Below are 27076 nucleotides of genomic sequence, written 5' to 3'. Positions count from 1 at the left end.
AGAAATCACAAAGATCAGAGCAGAATTAAATGAAATAGAAACGAAGAAAACAATAGCAAAGATCAATAAAACTAAAAGCTGGTTCTTTGAGAAGATAAACAAAACTGATAAACCATTAGCCAGATTCATCAAGAAAAAAAGGGAGAGGATGCAAATCAATAAAATTAGAAATGAAAAAGGAGAAATCACAACTGACACTGCAGAAATACAAAGGATTATAAGAGACTACCACAAACAACTATATGCCAATAAAATGGACAACCATGAAGAAATGGACAAATTCTTGGAAAGGTATAATTTTCCAAGACTGAACCAGGAAGAATTAGAAAATAGAAACAAAACTATCACAAGTAATGAAATTGAAACCATAATTAAAAATCTTCCAACAAACAAAAGTCCAGGACCAAATGGCTTCACAGGCGAATTCTATCAAACACTTAGAGAAGAGCTAACACCGATCCTTCTCAAACTCCTCCAAAAAACTGCAGAGGGAGAAACACTCCCATATTCATTCTACGAAGCCACCATCATCCTGATACCAAAACCAGAAAAAGATATCACAAAAAAAGAAAATTATAGACCAATATCACTGATGAACACAGATGCAAAAATCCTGAACAAAATACTAACAAGCAGAATCCAACAGCACATTAAAAGGATCAAGTGGGATTTACCCCAGGGATGCAAGGTTTCTTCAATGTATGCAAATCAATCAATGTAATACACCACATTAATAAATTAAGGAATAAAAACCATATGATCATCTCAATAGATGCAGAAAAAGCTTTTGACAAAATTCAACACCGATTTATGATAAAAACTCTCCAGAAAATGGGCAGAGGGAACCTACCTCAACAAAATAAAGGCCATATATGACAAACCCACAGCAAGAATCATACTCAATGGTGAAAAACTGAAAGCGTTTCCACTAAGATCAGGAACAAGACAAGGATGTCCACTCTCGCCACTCTTATTCAACATAGTTTTGGAAGTCCTAGCCACAGCAATCAGAGAAAAAAAAGAAATAAAAGGAATACAGATTGGGAAAGAAGAAGTAAAACTGTCACTGTTTGCTGATAACACGATACTATACATAGAAAATCCAGAAAACTACCAGAACTAATCAATGAATTTGGTAAGGTTGCAGGATACAAAATTAATGCACAGAAATCTCTGGCATTCCTATATACCAACAACGAAAAATTAGAAAGAGAAACTATGGAAACACTCCCATTTACCATTGCAAGAAACAGAATGTAATACCTAGGAATAAACCTGCCTAAGGAGGTGAAAGACTTGTACTCAGAAGACTATAAAACACTGATGAAAGAAATCAAAGATGACAAAAACAGATGGAGAAATATACCATGTTCTTGGATTGGAAGAATCAATATTGTGAAAATGACTGTATTACCCAAAGCAATCTACAGATTCAATGCAATCCCTATCAAACTACCAATGGCATTCTTCACAGAATTAGAACAAAAAATTTTACAATTCGTATGGAAACACAAAAGACCCCAAATAGCCAAAACAATCTTGAGAAAGAAAAACAGACTTGGAGGAATCAGTCTCCCCGACTTCAAACTATACCACAAAGCTACAATAATCAAGACAGTATGGTACTGGCACACAAACAGAAATATAGATCAATGGTACAAGATAGAATGCCCAGAGATAAACCCACACACATATGGGCACCTAATTTACAACAAAGGAGGCAAGAACATACAATGGAGAAAAGACAGCCTCTTCAATAAGTGGTACGGGGAAAACTGGACAGCTACACGTAAAAGAATGAAATTAGAACACTACCTAACACCATACACAAAAATAAACTCAAAATGGATTAAAGACTTAAATGTAAGACCAGACACTATAAAACTCTTAGAGGAGAACATAGGAAAAACACTCTTTGACATAAAACTCAGCAAGATCTTTTTTGACCCACCTCCTAGAGTAATGGAAATAAAAACAAAAATAAACAAATGGGACTTAACTAAACTTAAAAGCCTTTGCACAGCAAAGGAAACAATAAACAAGACCAAAAGATAACCCTCAGAATGGGAGAAAATATTTGCAAATGAAACAACAGACAAAGGATTGATCTCCAAAATATACAAACAGCTCATGAAGTTCAATATCAAAAAAACAAACAATCCAGTTAAAAAATGGGTGGAATACCTAAATAGACATTTCACCAAGGAAGACATACAGATGGCCAAGAGGCACATGAAAAGATGCTCAACAACACTAATTATTAGAGAAATGCAAATCAAAACTACAACAAGGCATCACCTCACACCAGTCAGAATGGCCATCATGAAAAAAATCTACAAACAACAAATGCTGGAGCGGGTGTGGAGAAAAGGGAACCCTCTTGCACTGTTGGTGGGAATGTAAATTGATACAGCCACTATGCAGAACAGTATGGATGTTCTGTAAAAAACTAAAAATAGAACTACCATATGACCCAGCAAACCCACTACTGGGCATATACCCTGAGAAAACCATAATAAAAAAAGAGACATGTACCACAATGTTCATTGCAGCACTATTTACAATAGCCAGGACATGGATCCAACCTAAATGTCCATCGACAGATGAATGGATAAAGAAGATGTAGCACATATATACAATGGAATATTACTCAGACATACAAAGAAACGAAATTGAGTTATTTGTAGTGAGGAGGATGGACCTAGAGTCTGTCATACAGAGTGAAGTAAGTCAGAAAGAGAAAAACAAATACCATATGCTAACACATATATATGGAATGTAAAAAAAAAAAAAAATTTGTACTGATGAACCTAGTTTCAGGGCAGGAAAAGAGATAGACATAGAAAATGGACTTGAGGACATGGGGTGGGAGGGCAAAGCTGAGGCGAAGGGAGAGTAGCATTGACATACATACACTACCAAATGTAAAATAGTTGGTTGGTGGAAGCAGCAGCATAGCACAGAGAGATCGGCTCAGTGCTTTGTGATGACCTAGAAGGGTGGGATAGGGTGAATGGGAGGGAGGCTCAAGAGTGAGGTAATATGGGACATGTGTACGCATATGGCTGATTCGTTTTGTTGTGCAACATAAACTAACACAGTATTGTGAAGCAATTATACTCCAATAAAGATCTATTAAAAAAAACAATTATACTAATGGCAAGAAAATGGAAATATGTTTTCTTTCTAAGAAAGAGCAAGGCAAGATATACTCTCTCACCACTCCTATTCAACATTTTACTGGAAGTCCTAGTTAGTGCAATAAGACAGGAAAAGGGAATAAAAGATATACAAAATGGGAAGGAATAAATAAAACTGTCTTTTTTCACACATGACATGATTGCCTATGTAAGAAATCCCAAACAATCAACAACAACAACAAAAAAACAAAAAACTCCTGGAACTAATAAGTAATTATGGCAAGGTTGTAGGATACAAGGTTAATATGCGAAAGTCAATCGCTTTCTTACATATTAACAATGAACAACGGATACTTGAAATAAAGACACAACACTTATATAGCACCCCACAAAACTGAAATAGGTATAAATCTAACAAAATATGTATAAGATCTATATTGGGAAAATTACAAAACTTTGATGAAAGAAATCAAAGAGGTAAATAAAGGGATAGCCCATATATAATACATGGATAGGATGATTCACTACTGTCAAGATGTCAGTTCTTCCCAGCTTAGTCTATATATTCAATGCAATCCCATCAAAATTCTCACAAGAATAGCCAACACAATATTGAGAAAGAGGAACAAATTCAGAGAACTAATGCTACTTGACTTCAAGACTTACTGTAAAGCTACAATAATAAAAACAGTGTGGTACTGGGGAAAGAACAGACACATAGATCAGTGGAACAGAATAATGAGCCCAGAAATAGACCCACAAATAGTCAACTAACTTCTGACAAAAGAACAAAAACAACTCAAGACAGAGAGGACAGTCATGTCAATAAATGGTGCTGAAATAACTGGACATCCACATGCAAAAAAAAAAAAAAAAGAAGTTTGACAGATCTTACACCTTCTACAAAAATTAACACAAAATGAATCATAGGCCTAAATGTAAAATGCAAAACTATAAAACTCCTAGAAGATAATAGAGAAGAAAATCTGGGTGACCATGAGTTTACTGATAACTTTTTAGATAGAGCACCAAAAGCACAAATCATGAAAGAAAAAAATAATAAGTTGGGTTTCATTAAAATTAAAAACCTTGACTCTGTGAAAGACACCATTCGGAGAATGAAACAGTAAGCCACAGACTCGGAGGAAATATTTGTAACAAATATCTGATAAAGGACCTGAATCCAAAATATAAAAAGAACTCTTAAAACTCAACGATTAGAAAACAAACAACCCAATTAAAAATTGGCAAAAGGTCTGAACAGATACCAAAGAAGACATACAGATGGCAAAACAAGCATATGGGAAAATGCTCATTATAGGTCATTAGGGAATTACAAATTAAAACAATGAAATACCACTACCTATTAGAATGGATAAAATACAAAACACTGACACCAAATGCTAGCAAGGTTGCAGAGCAACATTCATTGCTGGTGGGAATGAAAAATAGTACAACCACTCTTACAGAACTAAACATACTCATAAAAATAAACACCCTTACCACACAATCCAACAATTGCACTCATTGGTTGAAATTTTATGTCCACGCAAAAAAACTGCAAGTGGATGTTTATAGCAACTTTATTCATAACTGTCAAAACTTGGAAACAACCAAGATGTTCTTCAGTAGGTGAATGGATAAACGACTGTACCACATCCATACAATAGAATATTGTTCAGTGATAAATGAAATGGGCTATTAAGCCATGAAAAGACTTGGAGGAACCTTAAATGCAAATTGCTAAGTGAAAGAAGCCAATCTAAAAAAGGATATATACTGTATGATTCCAACTATATAACATTCTGGTAAAGGCAAAAACAATGAAGACAGTAAAAATATCAGTGGTTGCCAGAGGTTGGGCAGGGAGAGAGGGAGGTGAGCACACATGATTTCTAGGGCAACTGAAACTATTCTATATGATGCAGTAGCAGTGGAATATGTCATTATACATGGTGTAAACCCACTGGACCAACAACACAAAAGTAAGTCCTAATGTAATCTATGGACTTTAGTTAATAATAATGTATCAATATTGACTCATCAATTGTAACAAACGTACCACACTAATGCAAGATGTTAATAATAGAGGGACTTGGGGTGGTGAAGATGTGGGAGTATTGGGGAAATCTCCATACCTTTTGCTCACTTTTCTTTAAACCTAAAACAGTTCTAAAAACTTAAGTCTATTAATTAAAGGACAACAAAATAAAATGGTGGTGATAAAAACTGCAGTTGCTTTTCCAGATATGATATCTTTACTGCAATAAATAAACCCAACCCTTAGTACCTGGTAAGCAGATAATTTTTTAAAATATATGAATTGTAAAGTGGGATCCGGGTTTCTCACTTTCAAAAGGAATTTACAAATATGGAAGACAGAAGTCTAAAATAAATCCTGTAATGTTGTATTACATCATTATGCAGTTTAGACAGACAGGGTTTAGACAGACAGACATATATACAGAGACAGAGCTATATACCCACTTCTATAAATAAGTATAAACATCTGTGTCTTTGTAAATTTTCTGGCTCCATCTTCTGATAGGGTCTATAAACACATCAAAAAAGTAATAAACATACCTAGTCCCCTAATCTTGGTTTTTAAATACCATTCTCTACTAAAAGTAATCTAGGTTTCTTGGGGGAAATGACTTACTCCAGCAGGGAAACTACAAGATGTAAACAGATTTTTTTTTTTTTTTTTTTTTTTTTGCATCTGTGCCAGAAAGTGTAGAAATGCACTAGAGTGACTGGGGACATGTCTAAAGAATAGAGACATGAAAGAAATAGAGCTTTCTTACTGAAAGAAGCTCATGATGGCCAAATCTGGGACACTCTGAACACCAAAATAAAGAATAGTAATTGATTATAGAACATTGATTAAAATAAAAATCCATCAATTGATACTGATATAAGTGAACACACAACTTGGGATATTTACAAGGAATAATATTACAATATCACCATTTGGTAACCATCACAGTGATACCAAGAATGATCAATGGATGCTAAAACTAGTGTGTAAAAGTTTAATGAGAAACAAAATATTTACATAGTCTCAAAGTATCTCCACACAGTGTTTATTAATTTAAAAAGGAAAAATTGTATCTTTACAGTGGAGAAACGTGGAAACACTTTAACCATTACTTTAACCAAGATATGAAAGTTAACCTCTGCATGAAAGTTCATAGCAGCCTCATTCAAAATAGCCCAAATTGAAAACAACCCAAATGTCCATCAACTGATGAGTGGATTAACAATATGAGGTATATTCATACAGTGGAATATTATTCAGCCATAAAAAAGAATTAAGTACAGAAATATACTACAGCGTGGATGAACCCTGAAAAATTATGCTAAGTGAAAGAAGCCAGATGCAAAATGTCACATACTGTACATTTCATTTATATGAAATATTGAGAATAGGCAAATCCATAGAAACAGAAAGTAGGTTAGTGGTTTCCAGGAAATGGAGGGAAAGGGTATAGGAAAGTATAGGATTTCTTTTTGGGGCTGATGGAAATATTCTGGAATTAGTGATGGTTGCATAACACTATGAATATACTAAAAACCACTGAATTGTACACTTAAATGGCCACAATGGAGAATTTTATGTTATAGGAATTTTATTTCAGTAGAAGTTTTTTTCCAAAAAAAAAAAAATTCATAGAACACATTTTAGTGATCTACCAAAATGCAAACCCTGAATCTAATCATGAGGAAACATTAGACTCACCACTTTTCTTTTTTAATATTTCTAGAAGTATAGTTGAAATCTTTTTTTAACTGGAAAAAACTGGAAAAAATACCAAATTTATAATTACAGTTGCAAGTTGTAAATGATAATGTTTAATATGTTCCTTATGTGTTAAAACATATTGTGCTTTTATTATTGTGTTTTAAAGGAACACAATAATAGAGAAAACGACTTCAACAATAGGACAAGAAAATTTGAGGTCTCTACTATCACAGAAAAGCCTTGACATAGAAGAAAAATGAAGATGTGGGCTCCTACTACAAGCTCTACAAACACATATGTGCAAAAAACGTTATGAGACACCTCATCTAACAAGGCTAAGAAATCAAGACCATAATGGCCCTGGTACTCAAAATCATTACAGCAAATTAAAAGTCTCTTAGCAAAGGATAATACAGTACTAATTAATAAAACATCCTAACAATACAAAAGGAATCATTTTTGAGAAATTGGAATTCTTATAAATACAGGATGTTTTAGATAGTGCTTCTGTGGTACTATATTAATTCTGTACTTTAAAAAATCTTTGAAATCACATATACTTGAAATATGTTTTCATATTAATGCTAATCTGGTTACATGAAATGATTTCTTCTAGCTTCTTAAATTTGGTATAATGAGAATTAGTTTTACATTAAAGTATCCAAAGCTAGTTTATTAAACTATCAAGTTTTTGTGATTTCCTAAAAATGTAGCTGTCAGAGGTTTTGGAAAATGATATAAGACAATTTTATAAATATGTTATTAGTTACTTATATTCTACTAAATACTGATGAACATGCTATTCATGATGTTTATCCTTGACAATTTCTCTGCATAATGAGTGTCTGAAATATAGTATATATGTATACTATATTTGTATTGCATACATATATGCATTTGTTGAATATATAACTAAAATAGCTATTTCATAGGATACATACATTACATATGGGTGTGTGAATGTATTCAAATTTAGGAGAAACTGTCAAAAGGTTTTTCAATGCTTCTACTGGTTTATACACACTTGGATTATCAATCTTGTAAATTTTAACCATTTAAGTGGATGTGTAGTGGTACCTGAATGTTATCTTAATTTAAATTACCCTGTAGCTAATAAGGTTGAGCAACTTTTAAAATGCATTTTGGTCATTTGGATATCCTTTTGTTCAAGTCGCTTGCCCATTTTCTCTTGAGTCATCTGACATTTTCTTGTTGATCTGTAGTACTTCTCTACATATTCGGGAATAGAGACCTTTGTTGACTTTATGTGTTGCAAATATCTCCTACACTGCAGCTTGCCTTTTCACCTTCTTAGTGATATTTTTTAGACATACATAGTTCAGTCTATCATTTTTCCTTTATTAAGAGTACTATTTAAATACTATTTTTAAAGTCTTTCTTTGCCAATAAAAACAAAGATATTTACCCGTTGTCTTCTACAATATTTATTATTTTACATTCCATACTTAGATTTACAATTGATCTGAAACTAATTTTTGTGCATGATTTGAAGCAGGGCCCCAAATTCATTTCTTTCAATTGTATACCAATTGGCCCAGAATAATTTATTGAAAAAACGACTCTGTAGTGCCAACTTTGTTACACTAAGTGCCAATAAATGTGTAGGTCTGTCTGGGGAATTCCTATTTGCTACAATGATCTATGTCCCTATCTTTGCAGCAACACTTAATTACTGTAGCTTCGAATTCATGAAATCTAGAAGTCTTCCAGCTTTGTTCTTCTGAAAGTTTTGGTTTTGCTATGAATGGTTTTTTGCATTTTCATATAAATTTTTGAATAAGCATGTCAATTTCTAAAAGAAAAATACTTTCTGCAATTTTGTTTTGGGATTACATTAAATCTAAAGATCAATTTGGGCAGAATAGATATCTCTACAATATTGTTTCAATTAATTATCATTATGTATCTTCCATTTATTTAGGTCTTCAATTTCTCACACGGTTTTTGAGTTTTCTATGGAAGGATCCTGTGTATATGTCATTACATTTACGTCTCAGGTTGTTGATGTTCTGATGATAAATTGTATTGCTTTTAAATTGTATTTAAAATTGTATTGCTTTCAAATCATCATTTTCTAATTGTTCCTGGTATACAGAATTATATTGGATAGGTTTTCTTTATATTGACCTTATATCTAGCAACCTATTACCCATATATCTTTTATATTTTGTTATTCCCTTTAACTTTAATTGTATTATTGCACTGGCTGGAAATGCCAATACAATGTTGAATAGAAACACTGATAGTAGCCACTCTTATTCATTCCTAACCTTAAAGGAAAATTTTTCAACATTACACTATAATGTTTGCAATAAAGTTTTTCTATTGGTTTGTACCTTTTACCACACAAATAGTTTGCTTCTATTCCTATTGTATTTGAGTTTTTATCATGAATACTTGTTAAATTTTATCTAAACTTTCCTTTGCAACATTTGAGATTATATGCCTTCACTTCTTTATTCTTTTAATGTGTTAATTACTCTGATTTTATGAATTTTTAATTAACCTTATATTCTTAGAGTGAACCCAAATGATGTATTATACCTTTCATAAATTGCTGGATTCACCTAATATTTTGTATCTATTTTCATGAAAAATATAACACTATAATTACTTACCTGTAATATCTTTTTCATAGTTTTGTATCAAAGTTTTGCCAGCCCCATAAATTGCAAAATAATTATTTCTGTTCTCTGAAATTTTGTGAAGGACTGGTATCATTTCTTAAATATGTACTTCTTAAATGTTTGGGCAAATTCACCCAAAGTAAAGTGATCTGGGCCTGGACAGTTTTTGGTTTTATTCTGTCTTGTTTTGTTTGTGTTTCTTTTTTAAGGGAAGAATGTTTCAAGTATAGATTCTATTTCTTTGCTATAATGTTATTCCAATTTTCTATCTTTCCATGTGTCAATTCTGGTTTCATTTTTCTAGACATTTGACATGGTTCATTTGATTTTTTTTTAAATTCACTGTCATACAGCTGCTTATCATATGCTTTTATTACCTTTTAATGTCTGTAGAACTTAATGTCTGTAATGTCCTTTTTCATTCTGGATTTGGGTTATTTGCGAGAGATTGGTTCCATCCCTCAGTATCTGTGAGAGATTGGTTCCAGGAGCCTCCTGGATACCAAAATCCACAGATGCTCAAGTCCCTTATATAAAATGGCATAGTATTTCCATATAACCTACACACATCCTCCTGTATACTTTAAGTCATTTCTAGGTTACTTATAATACCCAATACAATGTAAATGCTATGTAAACAGTTGTAAATACAATGTAAATGCTATGTAAACAGTTGCTGGCACATGACAAATTCAAGTTTTCTTTGCTTTTTGGAACTTTCTGGAATACTTTTTAATATTTTCAATCCATGGTTAGTTGAATCCACAGATGCAGAGGGCCAATTGTAATCTTTGTTTCTAAATCTGGGTGGGGATTTACCTATTATTCTTCACAAACAACCAACTTTGTTGATTTTTGGTGGCTATATGATCATCTCTACCATATGTTTGTTTTCTATTTCACTAATTTGTACTTTATCTCCTATTCTCTTTCTTTTCCCTATCATTATTTACTTTATCCCTTCTTTGGGATTAATCTGCTGTTCTTTTAACTTTTTTAACTTCTTAGACAGATTTTCAAGCTTTTTAAAATCTTTCCTAATAAATGCATTTAAAGTTATAAATGTCCCTCTTGGCAGCATCATAATCATCTTGATTTTGATTCAAAAGTTTTAAATACTTTTATACTTTTTGTATATTTTCTAAGCAGCATAGGGCTAGGTTTTATTTTTATACCCAGTCCAAAAATCTTTAGCTTTTGACTGGAATATTTGTCTCCTACATTCAGTGTAACTGGAATATTTACTTCCTCACATTTAGTGTATTTATGACATATTTGGAGTTAAATATACCATCTTCCTTTATATTTGTCCCAACTTTACTTTGTTTCCTTTCTATTCCTTTCTTGTTTTCTTCCAAATGCATTAAGTACTATTCTCATTTTTCCCTCTATTCACCTGTTAGATATACAGTGTTTTACTTTTATTTTTTGTTGTTACCTAATGATTACAATATAAATCCTTAACTATTAATGTCTACTATAAATTAGTTTCTTATCAATTCCCATATGATACAAGGACCTTAGTAATGTTGAACACCGTTTACCCTTCTTCCTGATTTATGTGCTGCTATTATCATGCATTTAAATTTTGTATATATTTAAGCCTCTATTACTATTATAGTATTATATAATAAATAATCTCTTAGATATACCCTTTCCATTTCTCTATTCCTTCTAGTATCTAGGATCATTTTTCTTCTACTTCAATATTTTGAAGATCTATTTAGCATTTTCTTTATTTAGTGTTTGCTGTATTGCAGGTCTGCTGCTGTCAAATTCATCTTGTTTTTCTGAAAAGTACATGTTTTCCTTTCATTTTTTAAGGGTTTTTCACTGGGTGAAGAACTTTGGACTGATGACATTTTCCTTCAGCCATCTGAAGACACCATGTCTTCTAGATTCTGTTTTTTCAGTTAAAAAACCAGTTGTCAGTCTTAGTGTTGCTTCTTTAAAGAGAATATGCCTTTTTTCCCCTCTGGCTGCTTTTCTCATTCTATTTGGGTTTTCATCAGTTTTACAGTGACATTTCTAAGCGTAAGTTTCTTGGTACTCACCCCCTTGGTACTCAAGGAATTTCTTCAATTTGTAGCTAGCTATCCTTTGTCACTTTTGAAAATTCTCAGTCATTTAAGACTTCAAACAGTGCTCCACATTATCTTCTCAATCCTCTTCTTCTGGACCTCAATTACATGCATGTTAGAACATTTCCACAAGTCCCTTATATTTCTTTCCCTGTTTTATTTTTCATTCTTTGTCTTTCTTTATTTCAACATGGGTATTTCCTTCTGACCCATCTTCCATTTCGTTAATCCCCCCTCAGCTGTGTCTAACCTGCTGTAAACATATCCAAAGAATTCTTAGTTCATTTAATCTACTTTCCATTTCTATAATTTCCATTTGATTCTTTAGTAAAAGTTTCCAGTTGTTTGTTAATATTTTCCTACTTTATATTTTAATTCCTTGATCATAAAATCCTAATTATTTTAAAGTTTCTGTCTGAAAATGCCATTATCCTATAGGTATATTTCAAATGGCTGGGTTTTCTTCATGGCTTTTCTTTTCCTAAGCCTTATTATTTTTTGTTTTGTAACAGATATTGTATATGAAATAATTTGAGGCTCTGTATGATATTGTCTTCCTCAAGAGAGGATTTACTTTTGCTCTGCCACAAGTTAGACTATGGGCACAGCACCAAAACCAATGAAAGACCATGATGATTCAAAGATAAGTTTATACTCACTCATAGGTTTAGAACTTCAGGAACCAGACTACATCGTTAAGTGTCTAACAAGACCCCTATTCCTTGGCACACCTAGAAATCCATTTTGGTCCTCCATATTGATTGACCAAAGCTCTGCTCAGTTTCTCAGGCAGTTTTCAGGATTTATAATTGTCTCAAGGACAAAAGTTGTGCAAAATGCCAATCATACCTCCCTTTTCATTCTATCTCTCCTTAATCTTGACCAACAAATAGGACTGTCTTTATAGTCCTATGATGCCTTTAAAAGATGTAATTCCTAATTTTTCTCAGTGGAAATAGTAGTCCAGAATAATCCATTTCCCCATTGAAAAAGAATTTCTCTAAACACACATTTACTAATAGCTCAACAACGTAGCCTATCTACTAAAATATAATACTGCATTTTATTAAACTAAAAAAATGAAAATTAGGAAAATTACCCAAAGGAAAAGTCTTCATTTTTTAAATTTCATCTCCCTTTTTTCAAATAAAGTGTGAATTAGAATATATGTTTGAAAGTGACAGTGAAGAGGATAGAACAAATCACAATTTGGTGGAAAACTGTATTTCATTTAAACACATAAAGTAATTTCATATAAGTTTGAAAGAATGTTTAGTGTTTAAAAACAAAAAGGGGGTCACTTCCCACGTCCTACAAAAGAAAATGAGTAAAACAAAAATTCTATTTTAAAACTTGTATACCTAGAAAAATCAATAAGCAATTCACTAAATAGAAAACACGAGTGCAAATGAACACATAAAAATATGCTTATTCACTATAGCGATCAGGGTATGCACATTAAAATATCAGTACGATACCATTCACATCCACTGCACTGGCAAAAGGAAAACATCCTCATAATTACCAAGTGTTGGTGAGACTACGAAGAAACAAGGACACTTATACCCTGCTGGTGGAAGTGTACATTATCACAGTGACTTGAGAAGCAATTAGGCAACGGGTAGTAAAGTTAAGGATGTGAATATCCTCACACACAGCAATTTCACTTTTAGTTATGTACCCTAGAGAAACTCTGGCATATGTGAAATGACCAGTACAAGATGTACAATGTACTTTTGCCCAATCTACTCACCAAGTCTTAGTGTTAACTTCATACTTATAAAGGTCATCTACCAATCCATATTTGTTGCCTGGTAATGCTTTATAGCCTCCATGAACATAAATGGACTTTGTTATTTCATCATACACACTGGTATGGCCATATCCACCTTGAACAATAGCTCCTTTAGTTTCTGGAACAAGCCAAGTGTTTGATGCTGTAAGAGAAAGAATATAAATCATGAACTCTAATAGTATTTAGAAATAAAACTAATATACCACCAAACTACCAACAAGTTCATTCTAATACCACATTTTATGAGTAAAGTATACCTAATAATCATTTAATTAAAAAAATTATTAAATATGTGCTAGGTGGTTAAGAATCCGCCTGCCAATGCAGGGAACACGGGTTCAATCCCTGGTCTGGGAAGATCCCACATGCCACGGATCAACTAAGCCCATGTGCCACAACTACTGAGCCTGCACTCTAGAGCCCACGAGATACAACTATTGAGCCCATGTGCCACAACTACTGAAGCCCACATGCCTAGAGCCCATGCTCTGCAACAAGAGAAGCCGCCGCAATGAGAAGCCCGCGCACCACAACAAAGACCCAACGCAGCCAAAATAAACAAATAAATAAATAAAGTTATTTTTTAAATAAATAAATATGTGCTACTTACTACGTTGGGTGCTAGGGATTGAAGGTAAGTAAGACTGGTCTTTTTGCAAATTTTAATTAAACTCTGAAATACTGAAAATATCTAATTTTTGTATGTGAGAGAGAAAATGAAAACTTTATTCTCACATACATTTCTGTACTTGTAAACAAACCTGGAAAAAAAAGACTTAACAAATAGTTTATGAGAGCCTATTATGTCACAGGCTGTGAGTTTAGTCACTGATATTACAAAGACTAAAATTAAGATATGACTCTTGCCCTTAACAATTTTTAGCACTCTGCTGGTCTTTTATCTCTTGGTTATGAGTCCCACTGTCCCTTCTAAGAGTCCTTTGTATTATTGATAAAAACCTAAAAATTAAATTTCCAAGACTCGCTGACAGATGTGTTACTGTCAGTTTCCACCAATGAAAGTACTGGGGAGAGCTTAGAAGGCAAAAGGAAGAAAGATTCTGCTTTCTTCCCTAACAGAAGGAACAGGTAGGTGACTACAGTAGGTAATGGCAGTGGTGGTTTTATAGCAACAGCAGCAGGGGTAGCACCTGCGCAGTGGCAGCAGTAGCACCTATAGTAAGTAGCTCAATTACAAATGTGGTCCTAAGCTCCAGCCTGGGTATGTAGCAGCTCCAGATTTCTGGGTGATACCCTCATTTTGGTGTCTCTAGGATTTTTGTAATTAACTCCCTATATTAAGTTCCCATTCTGCTTGATATATCTAGAAGGGACTCTTATTTCTATGGCAAATTCACTAAAACAAGCCCCAATCATATGCAAGGCATATTTTTAAAAATATGAAGATGAAAACACACATCTCGTTGGCCTTAAAAAATTTATATTATAAAGAGCAACTATACAGAAATCTATTATTAGTCTTTAAATAGGCCACACTTCCGTCTTCCCCCTAACTTTTCACATCAACTTTGGCATACTAGACAACTCACTGAAAATACTCAAAGCAAATAACAGAAAATAGAGATGATACTTAAAAATTCTTCACACTTACACAATTTTAAGGTAGTGTAGAATGTGATACTTCAACAGTCATAAAAGTAGTCATAAAAGAAGTATCAAAAAGGGTTGTTAAAGCCAATTTTACTTAGAGAAAACTAAACATATTTGAAGAAATTTCAGAGTACTCTTGTAACTAATGGGCATTACATTTGGAGGTAATTTCCAAAGAATGAAGTTAATAATAACTTATCAGGAAAAATTTCTTTAATATACTTCAAACACTTATTAAAGCTATATATATATATAAAGCTATATATATATAGCCAAACTGAAGGTTTTCATGTTTTTATTCATTCTCTTTTTAACAAAAAAAGATAAACATACTTCTTACCAAAAAATATTGTAGCAATAAAGAGGTGTATAATGCAAAAGTGAATGTTACCTTCTGCTCTAGCCCACTATCTAGAGGTATTTTTCACAAATTATTATGTTCAGAATATTTTCAAACTATAATTCTGAATATTTTATTACAATATACAAAACAAATGTATATGACTTGCATGTACATACATACCTGTAAATATCTGTACCAAAAAATCATGCTATTTTACAACTATTTTTTCACTTAACATCTGGGACATCTTTTCAGGTCCCGTTTTTTATTTTTTATCAGCTAAATTCCATTGTATTGATGATACATAACTTATTTAAGTAACTCTACACTGTGACTCATTCAGGTTTCAATTTGTTCTTAAAAACAATGATGCCATAAACTAAAAGTTGCTCTGGATCCACTCTAACAGACCTCAGAAGCGATCCTCCAAAATGCTTACACTGGAAGCTTAACCCCATGTTAGTACAAAGTCCAACACTCTTTAAAGGAATACAGCAAAGTCCAGCAGCCAACAAGGTAAAAACATACAATGTTCAAAATGCATTAAAAAATTAACAGGCACAGAGGGCAAAGAAAATATGACCCATAACAAGAAGGAAAATCAATCAATAGAGACAGAAATAACAAAGATGATAGAATTAAAAGAAGAGAATGTTTAAAAAGCTATTGTAAATATACTCAAATATGTTCAATAATGTTACAGAAAACATGAACATGATAAGGGAAAAATGGAAGATAAAAAAGACTCAAACAGAACTCCTGGAAATGAAAAATACATTGTATAGAATTAACACAAGATTATAGATACTCTGGGAGAAAAGAACAATGAATTTAAAATATGGAAATAGAAACTATCCAAAATGAAGCACAGAAAAAAACAAACAAAAACCCTGAAAAAAAACGAACAGAATATCAGGGACCTGTATGACAATATCAAGTAGTCTATTCTACTATGATAGAAGTCCAAGAAGTGTGGTGGTAAGGTAGACAGAAATGATGTTTGAAAAAATAGTTTCTCAAATTTAATGAAATCTATAAATCCACAAAACCAAGAAGATCAATGATATACAAGCAGGAGAAAAAAAAAGAAATAAAGAAACCTACGCCAAGGAATAGCATGAAGTGATTAAGATGAACAAGCAGAACAAAAATAAGAATGCCACTTGACTTCTCAACAGAAAGCATGCAAGTCAGAAGACAGTGAAGTTACACTTTTAAACTACTGAGAATGGGGAAAAAACCCATTAACCCAGAATTCTATACCAAAAAATAACTATCAAAGTAGAATTCTATATCCCACAAAATATTTTCCAAAAGTGAAAGTAAAACAAAACCTTTTTCAGATAAAGGAAAAAAAAAAAACCACAGAGAGAATATATTATTGCAGCCTTGCCCTATAAAAAAGTTCAAGCTGAATGAAAATGATACTTGAAACCAGACAGAATCTGGATTTATATAGATGAATGAGGAGTATAGGAAGTATCTGATACGTGGGTAAATATTAAAGGTGTCATTTCTCATCTTCCCTCCCAGTAAATGATAATTAAGTGCCCAAAACAAAAATTATAACAATTTGTTATGGTCTTCATAACATGAGATATGATATTAAAAGAGGGAAATGCAGGGATACTAGTCTGAGTTTCTGACACTATATGTGAAGTGGTAGAACATTAATTAAAGGTAGAATCTGAAAAGCTAAATAAGCATATTGTAAACTCTAGAGTAACCTCTACAAAAATAAAATTAAAAAGTAGTTAATAAATTAATAGTCCTACAGATTCAAGAAGCTGAGCAAACCACGAATAGGATAAATTCAAAGAAATTCACACCACAATGAAATCATTGAAAACTAAAAGTGCAGAAAACATCTCAGAAGCAGCTACAGAAAAATAACAGATTACCTATAGGGGAACAACAGTTAATGACTATGATTTTATCCTAAGAAACCATGCAGGACAGAAGGAAGTGCTGAAAAATAACTATAACTATAAAAATAACTATAACTCAGGATTCTATATCTAGCAAAAATATCCTTTAGTGATGAACGTAGAATGAACAGATTCTCAGATGTAAAAAAAATTAAGCTGATCCATGGCCAGCAGACCTACTCTAAAGGAAATACTAAAATAAGTTCTTCAGGCAGAAAAGACAACAGAAGGAAACTGGGACTGAAAGAGGGCAATTTATCATTAGAACCAACAATTCTAATTGTGTAACACCCAATAACAGAACATCTAAATGAGTGAAACATATATGTAAAATAGATAACCAACAAGGACCTACTGTATAGCACAGGGAACTATACTCAATATTTTGTAAGAACCTATGAGGGAAAAGAATCTGAAAAAAACAGATATATATGTATGTATAACTGAATCTCTTTGCTCTACCCCTGAAACTAACACAACACTGTAAATCAACTATACTTCAAATTAAAATTAATTTTAATTATATATTAAAAAATTTAAAAATAAGTAAATGAGTGAAGCAAAAACTAATAGAACTTAAAAATGAAATAGATATATCCACAATCATAACTGGAGGTTTCTACACTGGTTTTTCAAGAACCAAGAAAAATACTGAACAGAATATCAGTAAAGATATAGAAGACGTGAATAACTCCATCAGCCATAATATAATTGGCATTTATAGAACACCCCAACCAACTACAGCAGAATGCACATCTTTTCAAATTCACATGTAACATTCATCAAGGTAGACCATATTCTGGGCCAGAAAATAAGACTCAAGAAAAATTTTAACTTTAAAAAACATAGTCTTTGACAATAATAGAATTAAACAAGAAATAATGGCAAGAAAGATATCGGAAAAATCTTCAAATATTTGAATCAAACAAAATACTACTAAACAACCCAGGAGCCAAAGGAAAGAAACACACAAAAAAATAGAAAACATTTTGAACGAAATGGAAACAAAAAATGCAACATTGCAAAACGTGTGGGATACAGCTAAAGCAGTACTTAAAGCAGTCATTCTCAACAGTGGTTCCCTGAAGCATCAATTGGCATTACCTGGAAACTTTTTAAAAATGAAAATTCCCTGGCACCAATCCTGACATAATAAGAAAATCAGGGATTAGGGCACAGCAATCTATTTTAACAACCTCCTAGGTGATTCCTATGCATCAAGTGTGAGAACTACTGGCTTAGAAGGAAATTTACAACGATACTGATATTTTTAAAAAGAAGAAAAAGGTCTCAATCTCATTTCAATGATCTATTCTTCCATCTTAAGAAATCAGTAAAACAAGAGCAAATAAAACTCAAAGAAGAAATGTAACAAAGCATTAATCAATATGATAGAAAACAGGAAACAAAAGCTGGTTATTTGAAAAGGTCAATAAACTTGATTAACCTATTAATCTCTAGTCAGACAGACAAGAAAAATAGGACACACATAACTCATATCAGATATAAGAGGAGATATCACTACAGATTTCACAAATATTAAGTATAAGGGAATATAATGAACAGCTTTATGCCAATAAGTTTAACATCTTAAATGATATGGACATATTACTTGAAAACACAAACTACCAAATCTCATTCAAAAAGAAATTGATAATTTGAATATTGCTAACATTTATTAAAGAAAATAAATGCCATAGTCAAAATCTTTCCTACAAAGAAAGTTTCTGAGCCAGATAGTTTCACGGGTGAACTCTACCAAACATTTAAGAAAGAAATGATACCAATTCTAAACAAACTCTTACAGAAAATAGAATAGAAACACTCCCCAAATTTTATCACTCCCCATTTTACCACTCCCCAAATCATTTTACCATTACAGCCTGTAAAAGCAGACAAAGACATTACAAGAAAAGTAAACTATAGTCCAATATCTCTTATGAGCATAAACATAAAAATCCTTAACAAAATTTTTGCAAATCAATTCTAGCAGTATATGAAAAGGGTAATACATTATGGCCAAGTGGGATTTATCCAAGAATGCAATAGTGGCTTAACATCTGAAAGTCAATGTCATTCACCATATTAAGAAATCAAAGAAAATAAAAGAACAAATGATCTTCTCAATAGATGCAGAAAATTAACTGACAAAATTTAACATTATTCATGAAGAATACTCAGCAAGCTAGGAATAAAAGCGAATTTCCTTCACCTGATAAAAGGCATTAAAAAAACATACCGCTAATGTAATACTACAGTAATTAAAAGACTGGAGCTTTCCCTCCTAAAATATAAAAAAAAGACAGGAATGTCTGCTCTCACTACCTCTACTCAATATTGTACCAGAGATCCTAGCAGTATAATAATAAAAGGTATATAGATTGAAAAGGAAGAAGAATGTTTATTAGCATGAGCATAACACATGATCATCTATATAGAAAATAAGAAAGAATCTACCAAAAAGCTACAAGGAATAGTAAGTGTGTTCAGCAAAGTTGTAGGGTGCCAAATGCTGAAATATACCATGCCCATGTGTTAGAAGACTCAATATTGTTAAAGGCTCAATTTTCCCCTTTATAGATGTAATGCAACCCCAATTAAAATCCCTACATGCTTTTTCTTAATAAACTGACAAGCTGATTCTAAATTTTACATGGCAATGTGAAGGACCTAGAAGAGCCCAAAACTTCTGAAAACAAAACAAACAAAAACAAATGATGGAGGACTGACACTGCCTGATTTACAAAGCTACAGTAATCAATAGAGTGTGGTATTAAACATAATATACATTAATGGACCAAAGGTCGACTCATACATACATGGTCAGTTGACTCTTCAACACATGTACCAAGGTAATTCAATGGGGAAAGGAAACTCTTTCAACCAAAGAACAATTGTATATTTATTTCTTAAAAAAATCTCAGGCCTTAAGCACCCAGGCTGGTCACTTTCAAGTGAGAAGCTCCATCCATTTACTGCTACACCTTATAAATATTATCATTCATTATTTTTTAAAATTATAATTAATGAGTGAATTTACTGCAGGGGCTCAATTTTAAAAATGTACATAGTCATTGCCTTTCTTCTATACTTATCATAGCTATTGAAAACTGTAATTCTTTTTTTTTTTTCTTATTTGAATTTGCAGACTTTTATGTAATTGTTATTTATTACTTGAGTAATTAAAAAGAGCAGTTGATAATGAGAAAAATGAGAAAAAGTCACTGGTGTTAAGCAATTTGATTATGTTGTAAATCATGTCTTTTTCTACACGTTTCTTATTATCATTTGCTATTGTTCTCATGACACAGGAAATGCGAGGAAACACTGGGTCATAACTGCAAATAACCCAGCAATCCCATTCTTCAGCACTTACACAAGAGAACGGAAAACATATGCCTAAACAAAGACTTGTATGCAAATATTCACAACAGCTTTTATTCAAAAGACCTAAAAACTGGACCCAAATGTCCACTAACTAGTGAACACATAAACAAATTATATCTTATCCACACAATGAAATACCACTCAAGATTAAAAAGATTAAAAAGAAGCCAACTACTGACACAAGCAAAAATTTAGATGAACCTCAAAATTATTATGCCAATACAATGAGACCACATACCACATGATTTCATTTATATGAAATTTGAAATGAGGCAAAACTATATTGACAGAAGGATCAGTGGTTACCTGGAGCTAGACGATCATGAGAGATTGACTGCACAGGGTCACGAGTAAACTTTCTGGAGTAATAGAAACGTTCTATATCTTAATTGAGGTAGCACTTAAACAACTATTATCGATTTGTTAAAGCTTATCAAGTTGTACTCTGAAGTTTTTATACACACACACATATGTGCTGGGACAAGTAAATCTGCCCTTCTCAGCCTCCCTCACTTAGTATATGGCATCTCCATTCTTCTAGTTGCTCAACCAAACATCTTAGAGCTATCCTTGACTCCTTTTCCTCACATTTTACATGACCTCTCAGTGATTCCTGTTGTCACCACTTTCAAAACAAATCTAGAATCCAACAACTCCTCACCACCTTCCCTGCTAACACATTATTCCAAGACAATATCATTATTCATGTGAATGACTGATCACTGGAAGTACGTAATACAGGAGAAAAGATTTTTATTAAGTTAATTGCTAAGTGATTTGTGAAATAGACTGGCAAGGATACCTTGGGATCACTATAAATAAAGCACCAACTGTTTTATTACTCCCCGCTATGGTGCCAAGGGGAAATTTAAGCCAAGCAAGACCCAGCTTGCATGAATGTTTCCCTTACTTTACCCACACTGTAAAATTACATAACCAAGCCAATCTCCTTTCCCTGCTCTCTCAAGCCATTTTCAAACCTGCTTGGGAGCCTGCCCTGCACACGTCAGAAAGCCTCATTTTGTGAATAATAAGTCTTTCATACTTTCTTGGTATTCGTGTTTCATACTCTCTTGGCACCATCAGCCTCAACATCCAAAGCAAATATTGGGGATTCCCTTCTGCGGGATGACCACAATATATCAGAATACAATAGTAGTCTTTATGGGAAAAGCAGCAAAAAGATTACTAAAGGTAAAGATCACTACATATGAATTTTAAAAGACCAATATTCCAAGAGAGTAATAAAGCTTCAAAATATATAAAGCAAAAATTGAAAAAATTATAAGGAAAAATTTACAAAATCAACATCATCATGGAAAACTTAATGTACCCTTTCCAGCAATTGACAGAACAGTCAAAATATCAGTAAAGATCTAAAAGATTTGAACAACACAAGTAATTAACTAAACTTAATAAACAAATGTATTAGGTCACTTCGGAAAAAAGGTCTGGCACTTTCTTAAAAAATTAAAGATATATCTTCCTCCTGACCCAACCAACATCCTTAGGTATTTAGACAAGAGAAATAAAAACGTCTACTAGTTGACTTGTACAAGAATGTTCACTGAAATTTTATTCATAACAGTCCAAAACTGGAAACAGCCCAGGTGTTCATCAATGAGAAAATGAACAAAGAAACTGCAATGTATTCATACACTGAAAAAGCACTCAACAAAAAGGAACAAATTACTAATAAACACAACATGTATAAAGTTAAAAAGCATCATGGTGAGTGAAAGAAGCCTTATTTTAAAAAGGGTGCATGATGTGTGATTCCCTTTACATGAAATTCCAAAACAGGCAAAACTATTTGATGATGAAAAAAATCAGGAAGCAGGGCAGGTATCAACTAGGAAGGATCAGGAGAGAACTTTCTCAAGTAATGGTCAGTGTCCTGTAACTTGATATGAATTTGGGTTACAGATGTATGTTCTGTCAAAACTCATTGAATTGTACACAAAATTTGTGCATTCCACTGTATGTAACTTTTACATTAAAAACATGAGTACAGAACTCTAGTTAACAACAGGCATGCTATTATGTTTAGAAGTCAAGTGTACTAATGTTTGCAACAGTCTTTAAAATATACCAAAAAAATAGATAGATGGATAGAGAAATATCATACACTGGTAAGTGAAAAAGCAAAAGATTAATTGTAGAAGGTAAGTAGTATGTCTATGAGAATTCACTGCACAATTCTTTCAACCTTTAAGTATTTTTGAAATATTTCCTAATAATTTTGAGGGAGGAAGCCTATAGGATATGTTCTGTGACCATAATACAATAACCTAGATATTAATAATAAAAAATAAATAACTAGAAAACCCCATGTTTGAACATTTTAAACTGCACTTCTAAATAACCCATTAGTGAAAGAAGAAATTAATATGGAATCTTAAACACATTTTGAGCTAAATAACAATTAAAATACTACATACCAAATCATGTAGGATACAACTATAGCCATGTTTACATTGTTTATGTTACAGCTTTAAATGTATATATTTTTAAAAATTCAATGAAGAAAACCTGAAAGATAATGAATTAAGCATCAATATAAAAAGGAAAAAAGCATAACAAATCAAAATATATTAAAATGAGGTCATAATAAAAATAAGAATTAATAAAATAGACAAATGAATATATTAAGAAAATCAATAACCCCAAAAGTTGGTACTTTGAAAAGTATTAAGATTTACAATCTTGTGGAGAATCTGATCAAGACAAAAAGTAAGAAGACCCAGGCAGCCAATATTAGGACTATAAAAGGGGATAGGGCTATAAAATATTTTAAACTTCACTAAAAGCACATTATGAAGAACTTTAGATCAATACATTGGAAAATTTAGATAAAATGAACAAATTCTGAAAATAAAACCAAGTTACCAAATCTGACAAGAGAGAAAAAACTTGAGTAGTCTTAGAACTATCAGATAAATTGAATCTGTGATTTTAAAATCTTGCCACAAAGAGAACTCCAGATGACTTACACCAAGCATTTCTAGGAAAAGCAGTAACAACTGAAAGTCTTCCAGACAGTGGGAAGAATTATACTGGCTAGCAAAACAGAAACTGTTTCTCAAAAAGTTATCTGTAGAAGAGATTATGGCTTTACTCCAAAACCCCTAGAGGTTTGCATTGTGATTCTCCAAAAAAAAAGTTAATAATTTTTAATATCAGCAAGTATCCAATTAGTGTTCAGATTTCTAACTATCTTATAAGCTTCTTTTTTTTTTGGAAGTTTGTTGGAATCAGGATCTAAATGAGATCCACACATTGAAGTTGCCTGATTTGTCTATTGAATCTCTTTTAACCTATACATTCTCATCCTTATTTTTTTTATTGCCAGTAGTTTGCTCTTCAACATTTTTTGTCAATTCCTAGGACGAAGGCATAGAAGTTGTACTTATTAAACAACCACTGACTTAATAAAAGGAGGAGTTAATTAAATCTTTAGATACCAGAATTATGAATCAAAAGTAATGATGAGCTGAAACTATTTTAACAATATATGTTAAGCCCTTCACTGAGATTACAACATTAAATTGACAAGTACAGGATAAAGTATACCTTACTACCCAGCAGTTATATAAAGAACAAAAACCAATGAACTAAGTAAGAAGTTTTGTTGTCTGTAAGCTAACTATAAGTCAAAATAATAATATTAGTATAAAATATAAGTTTAGGTTGCAATAAAAATATTAATAAAAGATGCCCAGAACAAGGGAAAGCAATGGTCTCACATTAGGTAACACATCCTGCTCTGTTAGGCTCTGATAAGTTTGAATAGATCATCACAGTACAGTCTGTCCTGTGATAGGAGTGTGATAAAGATGACTAAGGGTCAACTAAGATAATGTGTATTTTATATTTACATAATCCTGATCTTGCCGTTTACTAGCTATGTGATCACTGGCCAGTTATGTGAGACATCTGTGCCTCAGTTCCCTTATCTGTAAAATGGGGTAAAAAGAGCACAAATTTGCATGTTCACGCTGAGGACTAAATGAGTTAATACTTGTGAAATGCTTACACCACCACATAGCACAGAGTAAGGCCTGTTGTTATTATTAGAAAATATTCTTTAAATCATTAACATCTGTGTTAAGGTAAATCATTAACATCTTGTTAAAAAGATGTGAGTGGAAAGCTTGTTATGTGAAGACTGAAGGAACTAAGATGCTTATCTAAAGAATGGAAGATAAGCTGAAAATAAGATATCTCAAAATATTTTAGGGCCAATATGTGGAAGAGTGATTAAATTGCACATGTACAGTTCTATATAGTCATGAAAAACCAAGTGCAAATTACAAGAAATGCGTATTTCTTCTAAACATAAATAAAATTTTTAAATATGTAAAATAATCGGATGGCTGCCTTTTAAGGGACTGATACTTCCATCAATGAAAGAATGTTAAGCACAGACCGAAAACCAGAATTTTCTGAATCCTGAATGCACATCTACTAAAATTTTTCAATATAACCAATGCATATTTTCAAATATATGTATAATATTTACATAGCTTATAAAGTTTTAAAAGCAAATGGTTTAATTCCACTTACCAAAACTAAAGTATTTTTATTGTGGTATTTTTGGAAACATTTAGTAAATATAAAAATGTATACCATATTAACAGTGGCCTCTGTCACACAAACCCAGCAATTTATTAAAATATTTTACTTATTACTTTGCAACTGTTTCACTTTACCTAATTAGTTCTGAAAGTTCTTCACAAATGAAACTACACCACAAATGCCAAACCTAATTTAAGCACAGTTAAAGTTTGTGTTCTGATTCCTATGATTATTTTTAAAGGAGAGATTTCATGTATTAAAAATTCCTAATTCCCACCACCTAACATTGTGTTCTGTAAATCTATATTTCCAGATAACCAGTGGGTTGAAAGCAATGTCCAATTTACACTTGAAATTCACCACAGAATTTTGAAAAAACATGTGATGTTAAGAACTGAAGAGAAGAGAAAGCCATATAGTATCACTACACTTAACAGAGAAAAAAATTACCTTCCTAAAAATACAATATCTAATGGTTTTTAAATCAAAAGAAAAAAGTTAACATAAAATGACATTAATAATGGCTTCCCAACTATACCTCCCAAATCCTAAAGGCATGAAAAATAGTACAGTGAAACATTAATATTATACTAACATTGAGATTCACATTGAGATTCTTAGAAAGTTTATGAGGTATTGCTAACCTAAAGTGAAACAAATTTCCCTCAGGACTAACCCAGAAGAGCTTTATGGTCCAAGTTAGTAAAACCATGCACATAAACTCCCCTCTGAGATTTATAGATTCCCTAAAAATTCTATAATTCTAAGTATAGCAAAAAAGACAAACTGACATTTCCTTTACTGCCAGCTTAAGTTCACAAGAATTCTTATTGAAATATATATCCTATATAACCAAATAAGAGAAAACATACATCTCTTTCCTCTAATCTATTTTAGCATTTTTAGGTATAATTTCAGAGATACAAACAGGTTGCAAGAACAGTCAAAGGATTCCCATATACCCATTACTCTGATTCACTAATTGTTAACATTCTGTCCCGTTTGTTTTATCATTAGTTTATTTCCCCTCTCTCCATCTCTCTTTCTTTCACACGTATACATGCACGTGTGAACACACCACACACACAAACACACAATAGAAATGATCATTCCTATTACCCCTAAGTATTTTGGTGTATATCTTAAGAACAAGGACTTTGTTTTTACAAAACAATATTACAGTTATCCACGTCAAGAAGTTTAACATTTACACACTGTTTAATACACATATGTATTTCATTTTGTGAATTGAAATGTGTCCAGTGTTGAATCCAGTCTTATATCACTTACCACATTCAGCTGTCAGATTTCTCTAGCCTTCTTTAATCTGGAACAATTTTTCAGCCTTTCTTCCTCTCTCATGACATTGACATTCTTGAAGAATATAGCTCACCCCCTCATTAAATAAAATGTTCCTCATTTGAAGTTTATATGATATGCTTCATGATTAGATTCAGGTATACATTCCCAGTCAGAATACTGTAAGCCAGAGGTCAGTAACCTATGCTTCTTGGGCCAGATCTAGTCAGCCACTCATTTTCGTAAACAAAGACGTACTGGCACACTGGCATGTTCATTCATTTACATATCATCCATGGCTTGCTTTCAAACTTCAATGGAAGAATTGAGTAAATCAGAGACTGTATGATCTACAAAGCCTAAAATATTTACTGTGTAAGTCTTTACAGAAAAAGTTTACAGAACTCTGCTCTAAGTGATGTTTCCTTTAGCAGGTGCCATATTCGGCACAGAATGTCCAGTTTCCCGTGGTTTGTAATGTTAATTTTGATCACCTGGACAAGGTTCTAACCGATTTTTACACT

General features: G+C 32.4%; 1 protein-coding gene across 6 annotated transcripts in view; it reads right to left on the bottom strand.

The window, feature by feature from the left end:
• The window catches only part of ATRNL1 (attractin like 1), a 705133-nt gene that overhangs the window by 598362 nt on the left and 79695 nt on the right, over window positions 1–27076 (bottom strand). For all 6 annotated transcript variants that reach the window (XR_014249113.1, XM_082407780.1, XM_082407777.1 and 3 more), the window contains one exon: window positions 13365–13548. Coding sequence is in view for 5 of the 6 variants with exons in the window: in XM_082407780.1 (XP_082263906.1) it covers window positions 13365–13548 (184 nt within the window). In the remaining variant the exon portion in view is untranslated. The remainder of the gene's footprint in view (window positions 1–13364; window positions 13549–27076) is intronic.

The sequence above is a fragment of the Balaenoptera borealis genome (assembly GCF_965194805.1).
Source record: "Balaenoptera borealis genome assembly, chromosome: 10".
Classification (NCBI taxonomy): Eukaryota; Metazoa; Chordata; class Mammalia; order Artiodactyla; family Balaenopteridae; genus Balaenoptera; species Balaenoptera borealis.
This window is presented reverse-complemented; position numbering and strand designations above follow the sequence as displayed.